General features: G+C 37.4%; 1 protein-coding gene across 1 annotated transcript in view; it reads right to left on the bottom strand.

Annotated features, from left to right (window-relative positions):
- LOC113227331 (patj homolog) overlaps positions 1 to 7412 on the bottom strand; it is a 195665-nt gene that overhangs the window by 134098 nt on the left and 54155 nt on the right. Inside the window, exon 2 of the mRNA XM_026460224.1 lies at positions 6927 to 7064. Coding sequence (XP_026316009.1) covers positions 6927 to 7064 — 138 coding nt within the window. The remainder of the gene's footprint in view (positions 1 to 6926; positions 7065 to 7412) is intronic.

Below are 7412 nucleotides of genomic sequence, written 5' to 3'. Positions count from 1 at the left end.
ATGCAATTTGTCCTAATTTGGGAGAACTGTAACGGTTTTTATTGCAAAAAGTTCGATAATTTTTCGTAGTGACTCGAGTAGTGAGACACGAAGTTGCGAATGACAGCCGACCGAGCACGCTTTGACAGATGGTGAAAAAAAAATTTTTTTTTACCCTCAACAGCATGCAGAACGAGTGGTGGCACCTATGCGTTACTACAAGTGTGATTTTCTAGTCTCATTTTCAAGTACCAATCTCGAGGACGAATCATAAAGTATAATGAATTTTATATTGACAAACTTGCGTAGTTTTGGTTAAATTATGTTATTTATGTATTTCACGAAGACTGATGACGAATAATTGTCATGTTATTTTAATCTAAATTGTATTTTTATTATTATATTTTGTAATGTATGAAATAATGTAAGCCAAAACGTGGCGACTAAGTGCCATACCGCTGTGGGGTGTCATAGCAATTAGTACTTACCTAATGGAAAGTGTATTGCTGTGACTTGCATTTTAAATAAATAAAACGTTGACAAATGGCAACCCCTAGAGTTTCTAGCTAATTCTCCTAAAGGGAATCTGCCTTACGAATGAGCAGTGGATTTTAATCAGTATGAGGATTTCAAGTGTAATTTGCTTACATATCAAATAAAGATTATTTGACTGTGACAAGTCCCATGTGCATGTAATTTCACCAGCTTTCAGCAAGCCACGGAACGAACCAGCAGACCTTATTAAGTTTTCTATGTGCTTTTTGCAGGTCTTTGTTTTTTAACGACTTTTTTGCCGTAGCGCCATCTGTCAGAAATCTATTTCTTCACTCAGTCAAGTGCCTTTACAACTACCAGCAGCTGCCAAAGATGTCGCTTTAATATTTGTAATATCTATATATCCTATGAATAAGTTTCAATGTAAAAAAACCGTACAAGACTGGTTAAAAAGAATTAACTACAATGACACTGAAAATTTGATATCAGTTTTTAAGTAATATAAATATAATTAAGACGCCAGCTATTATAATTAAGATTTATGTATTATTGTAATTTATTGTTATTGAACAAAATATGTTGACTAACCGTTATGCTATAATCACCAATTTAGATACCTAAGACACAAGTAACCAATTGTACTTAGTTTAGGTATCACCTAGATTAATTTGCACTACTAACCTTAGTTAAAGTAATGTAAACATAAAATAATTTCATTGTTTGCGACAATTTGGCGCATATATGTAAATAATAGGTTATTTAATAAGATCTATGTATGTATTTAGGTTAATATTTTATACAGAAATAAATTTATCTTTATCTTTATCTTTTAATTTTTAAGTTTATTGAATATCAGGATGTTTTATTAGAACTAAAAGTCCCATGTACCTGTAATCTCACCAGCACCCATGTTTTCATAACCTCGTGATACTCAATGCAGACAAAAATAGCTCCAGTGTACCTGGTACAATCAACTTCTTTTGGATGGAGCAATTTGCGGTTACGATTTAAATGATCTCTGCAATATGTAGCATTTATTTCGTGTTTTTCTTTTTCATATAGTCAACTATTCAGGCGGACGTTGCTGTAATGATGCAAAAAAGAGAAAGTCACTTCCATTTCCAATTTAAAGATCTGAGGGGCACTGTTACTGCGCCCGTAATCCTGAGACATGTTGAAAAGTCCCATATACCTGTAATCTCACCAGTACCCTTGCTCACATTACTGCTTGGCAGCAGAAATAGGTAAGGTGGCAGTAATTCCCTAGACGAACTCTTTCACAAGGAGCTGGGACAAGGACTGCTACTAAATTATATTATTAAAGAAACATAGTTAATAACTTAAGCCCATTACCTACTGCAGCGCGGCATACAAAAGATAAAATATTGACTGCCGCAAAACAGCTTTTCTTCATTCCGCTTTAATAGAATTCGTCTTAATACTCTATTATACAGATAGGACGACAATGGCCCTCAGGAATAATCATTAAGATAAACATGGCACCAGAGACTAATTTTGGTTGAAGAATGACTTCAGTAACTACGGTCTCAATCAACTTCAGCCGAATCAGAAAAAGTTTTATGTCCATGCTGTAAGCACGAACAAGAATTTGCGACTTGCGTCCGCTTGTATTGCCGACGCAAAACGCACAAAGGTTTTTGTGCACTTTGATAAAACAATATTAATAACTAAATTTTGTGTGGTAAGACTCACTCAGAGCTTTAAATCGCAAAGATCATAGGGGCTACTAATACCACTACGCCCGACAGTCTGAGGCGTTTATTTATTTATTAAGGAAGATTTACAGCGAATTTTCAACAATAAATAAATGTTGAGTAACAGGTGAAAGTGATAATTACAAATCTCCACAAGTGGCACAAAAAATAAGTTATTAAGTTTTTGGTCAGCAGAAACTAAAACATTATTATTGAAATGTAAACAACATAATATTATTTTACACATTGAGAACAAGTACAATTGCCAATGCAGGGAAAAAAGGAAAAGAAATAAAAGGAAAAAATATTGAACCCTATATAGCCCAACCAACAACACGCACATCTTAAAGAAAGTGAATAAGTCCCATGTGTCAGTAATTTCACCAGCACCCTTGCCCTTCTAAACCGGAACGCATGCTCATAGTCATGTGAGCAGTCATGCTTGGCGGCAGAAATATGTAGCAATACTTCGCAGGACGAACTCATTCACAAGGTGCTCTACTGCTACAAAAAAATGATTTATTTCAGTAATACAATCAACTTAGCATTAACAGTGGATGGTACCTCCTAATAAGCTTGTTAGGGTGCGTACAGTGCTGCGTAATGCGATATGTTCGCGTGCCGTTCGAGCGCTACACGCGCGCTCTCTATATTAACATGCATTTAACTGCACGCATGCAGGACGTGTGCAGCGCGTGTGCAGTGCGCGAGCAGCGCGCTCGCAGCGCTCATGAAACGCGTTCGCGGTGCATTCGGCAGATCTGTACGCACCCTAAGCTTGTCAAGCCTGTTTTAGGAGGCACCGTTCTTCCATATATAATTTATATCTCAAAACCAAAACAATTCAATCTTGTAACAAATTTTGCTTTTAAACCGCTTCCTTATTAATAATAATAATTATTTTTATTGAATATAATGATGATATTTATTTATATTTTTTGTAAATTTACTACACTAGTCTGTTATAATTTTTTATACAAAGATAGAACACAGAGAAAAATTCCTTCGATCTGACAGGACTTAAACCTGCGTCTGTGCCAAACTAGGGCCACCGTTCTACCAACTAAACTACTGACCGAGTCAGTAGACCTTATAAATTTGTCTTAGTGTTGTCATTTTACATTGGTTTTTTAGCTTTTATCGCCGTAAGCGACACCTTTGAGAGATCTAGACAGACCTGAGAGAGATAGTAGCAGCAGTCTTGTAATGAAAGAGTTCGTCAAAGAAAGCGCTGCCACCTTTCCTATTTCAACCGCCAAGCCACAATGTGAGCATGACTGCGTTCCGGTTTTGAAGGAAAGAGGACCTGGTGAAATTACAGGCACATGGGACTAATCAAGACTCAGGGTGATGGGTGCAGTGGCAGTGCCCCTCAGATCATTACGATTTAAAGCTCTGAGTGGCACTGCAACTGCTATGGATAGGCGTGCCGCTTACCAACAGGTGCACAACGGATTGACCCCTTCACTTAGTATCATAAAAAAATTACGAGCTTTACTTAGCATGCGCGCACTCACGCACACATCTATTTGGCCCTTGAAACTTGCTTTGCCATTTAATTTCTCAATCTTTTGTTGTACTCCTGTAGTACTATTCATTCATACATAATAAATAGTGGAGGATATTTGTAAAGGTTATCCGCTGTGGATGTTTCATTTATCATGTCATTTGAATGTCATTTGCTCGTAATTTCTCAAATATAAATACTTTTTTATAAATAAGTGTGGCGATTCCCTAATTTTCTGTTTAGGTACCGTGTATACTTGATTGCGATATTAAAAAAGAACACAGTAAATGCTAAAATCATTTCATTGTTTCAAAACAAATCTAAAGAAGCAACATCATTCGGTTTTATCGCTCGCATTATCATCTATTAAACAGAAAGAGACAGCATTACACGAAATCAGTATGAGAAAACATTATGTAAGAGAGGGACAACTATTTGGTATACATCATTAAATAGTGCATTAAATTTTCAGACAGTAACAATGGTTTTTATGGTGTTGTAAAAGTATGCTTGATTCATGGGGTATTTCATAGAATTTTTACCCGTAACACACAAAGTGTTAGGAAATTTTGTGTTGTTACAGAAGGTCAACGCCTTGCTTCAGGGTTGTTTTTCAGTAATTATTAATAAAAAGATCGAACACAAAGTAAAATTCCTTCGATCTGACAAGCCTCGAACCTGCTTCTGTGCTATTACACGGCGACCGCCCTACGACCTGAGCAAAAGATCCAAAAAATGTAAGGTCTGACGTTTACTAACGTTTTTTGACACGACATTTCATTATCATATCCCAATATGTAATTGCACCTATTCTATACACTTGTGTAATAAGAAATAGTGTAATGATGTGCCAGACAACCTGGTCACGGAATTCACCACTAAGGCAAAAACTAAGTCAAAATCAAGGTCAAATATTAATTACACTTGAATTCGTCGTATTGATTATACCCAACTGCTCATTCGTAAGACAGATCCCCATGAAAAAAATGAGCAAGAACCTCTAGACTCTAGAGGCTGTCTGAATCATAAATCGAGACAAACGGATCACTCCTACCATGGATTTTTGTTATATGTATATCCAAGTACGCAGAAGCTGTATAATAAACCTCTAAAGTTTTTGTTTGACTATAGTTGAATCCTCAACCTCGTGAATGGCAAATTATGAATGTCAACCGGAATTTTATTATACAGGCGTGTACTTTTTGTACCGCACAAATTTGTGACTTTGAGAAGACGACTGTCAAAAACAGGCAGGTTCTTTTCATTCTCCGTATGAATACTATGTTCGTCACTATTGTAAACAAAAAAAAAACATTCTTAACATAAATTACATTATCATCTCACTAGCTCGAAAGGCTTTCTGTCTCGTTCAAAATCTGCGTGCAAAACGGTTTTTGAAATTCAAACTTGACGATGGACTGTGGTGCGCGTAACTTTTTCTTTCGATGAAAAAAAAACATAATGGCACGTTCAACTACGTGGTTTGCCGTACATTATTTATGTAATATAAATTCGATGGTATATTTTATTCTTACTATTGTTGACATTAAATCGACAGTAACTGATTTGTTACAGTTCAACTGTTTTTCTTTCATTTACCATTTTCGCCGCTATAGTGAGGTGAAAAATTGTGTGCTTTGCTCGGCAGCAAAGTAGTTTTGCGTCTCGTGACTTGAAACCCTAGCTACACTCTGGATTCTATTTTTGAACCACTCAATCTTAGCATCCCTCCCCTGCTAAGGTTGCAACAACAACTTTGCAGCCTTACATAACAAATAACTATTTCATAAATGTACGGTAGCGCAAGTATGTTAATTTCTATAAACTTATCTCTCAACTCTGGATTCAGATTGTAAATTGCCCTAACTCCCTACCAGGAACATCCAAACCAAAACCATTCTAGAACAGTTCATTCCTAAATTCTCCTACCGGGAATCGACCCCGTTTCAAACCGTTGGGGCTCTGAGGTGCTTAAGTCATACATAAATTCTTGTTAACGGTAAATTCCATTAATTAATCCTACATCGAGAAATCTTACCTCGTCAAACTCTGTTTGTAATAGAATCAAATATCCATCGCTCAAACTGGTTGAATTAAATACACGTTGAACATTGCGTTTACATATCTCGGAAATACAGCTGTTTGACGGATAACAAGGTCGCTTTAAATTGCCGCAGCTAGGCAGCGACAATAGACGCTGCGACGTACTAGTAATGTTTCATAAACTGTATCTTCTACAGTAGGTACTACTTTAGTAGCATTATATCTCCTTGTGAAAGAGTTCGTCCAGGGAAGTACTGCTACCTATTTTTGCCGGTTCCAGTTTTGAAGGGTAAGGGTGCTGGTGAAATTACAGGCACATGGGTCTGTCAACTTATTTCTCAGGATGACGGGCTCAGTAGCAATGCCCCTCAGGTCGTTGAGATTTAAAGCTCTGAGTGGCGACGCAACTGTTATGGATAGGCGTGTAGCTTACCATCAGGCGCACGACACGCGTCCCGTCATTTGATGTTATAAAAAAAATATATAATAATTCTACTTTATTGTTGAGAAGCCATTATTTTATTTTTACACTAAAAGTGTATGTTTTATATAGTAGAAAATTTGTCAAAGCCAAAAAGCCAAATCACAAAGGACTGAGTGGAAGACTACAACGCACGTCGCCATGAGACGTAAAACCGACAAGTCCCATTCACCTGTAATTTCACAAGCGCCATTACCCTCAATACCAGTATATATAAACCAGACATGCAGTAATGCTCACATTACTGCTTGGGCAGAAATAGGTAAGGTAGCAGTACGAACTTTTTCACAAGGAGCTGTATAGCTACAATTGTTTGATAAAGTGTACAGCGCAGCGCCCCTAGAAGACACAAGAAAAAAGAAAAAATGACTCATGGTAGAAGTTCCTAAGCAGTAGCGTAGCGTGGAGTGTGCAGAGGGGGCCATGGCCCCGGGCGGCACAGCAAGCGGCAAGCACGGCCGAGCCTAACTAGTCAAAACGATTACTTTTATTTAAAATTAGAACATATATTTCACTACTTGAGAAACCGATATTCTGAACAACACGAAGATGGCGACGATAGGCGAACATAAAAACACAATCGAACGCACCACTTTTGTAATCATGAAAATAGAGGGGGCAACAAATTTAAGGTAGGCCGTGGGCAACTGAAATCGACGCTACGCCACTTGTCCTAAGGTCGTAGATAGAAAGAAAGGTAACTTACTCTGTCAGCGACTCCGCCCGGCAACACACTCTTGACAACGACGCCAGAAGATCTTCCCCCGACAATGCCGAACGCCAGACCCGAACCATCGTTAACCAGCTCCACCACTTCTACTTGAGCCCACTCTCCGAACACCTGCTGCGAATAAAGGGCTCATTAAATAGGATATATACGGTGATTATTATGATTGACGATACATAAATTGCGTAGATAGTAATGCACTGGGAAGTTAATAGTCAATCGTGTTACAAAATAACTATGTATTGTCTTCGTTATCTACTGCGTATACTTTCGGGATTGCTACACATTGGAAATGAAACTGTATTTTCGGATCTAAATCGCATATATTTATGGTGGTTGGCATTAATACTATACATAACTAGTTGATGACTTTACAATCTCAGTCAGTCGTGACTGTAAAAGGCCCAAAACTTTGATTTGTTGAAAACACAAATATAGTCATATACACACATCAAAACTGTCTAG

The sequence above is a fragment of the Hyposmocoma kahamanoa genome, unplaced genomic scaffold, assembly GCF_003589595.1.
Source record: "Hyposmocoma kahamanoa isolate Upper Pololo Valley unplaced genomic scaffold, ASM358959v1 210, whole genome shotgun sequence".
Taxonomy (NCBI): Eukaryota; Metazoa; Arthropoda; class Insecta; order Lepidoptera; family Cosmopterigidae; genus Hyposmocoma; species Hyposmocoma kahamanoa.
Note: the sequence above shows the minus strand (reverse complement) of the source record. Positions and strands in the feature narration are given on the sequence as shown.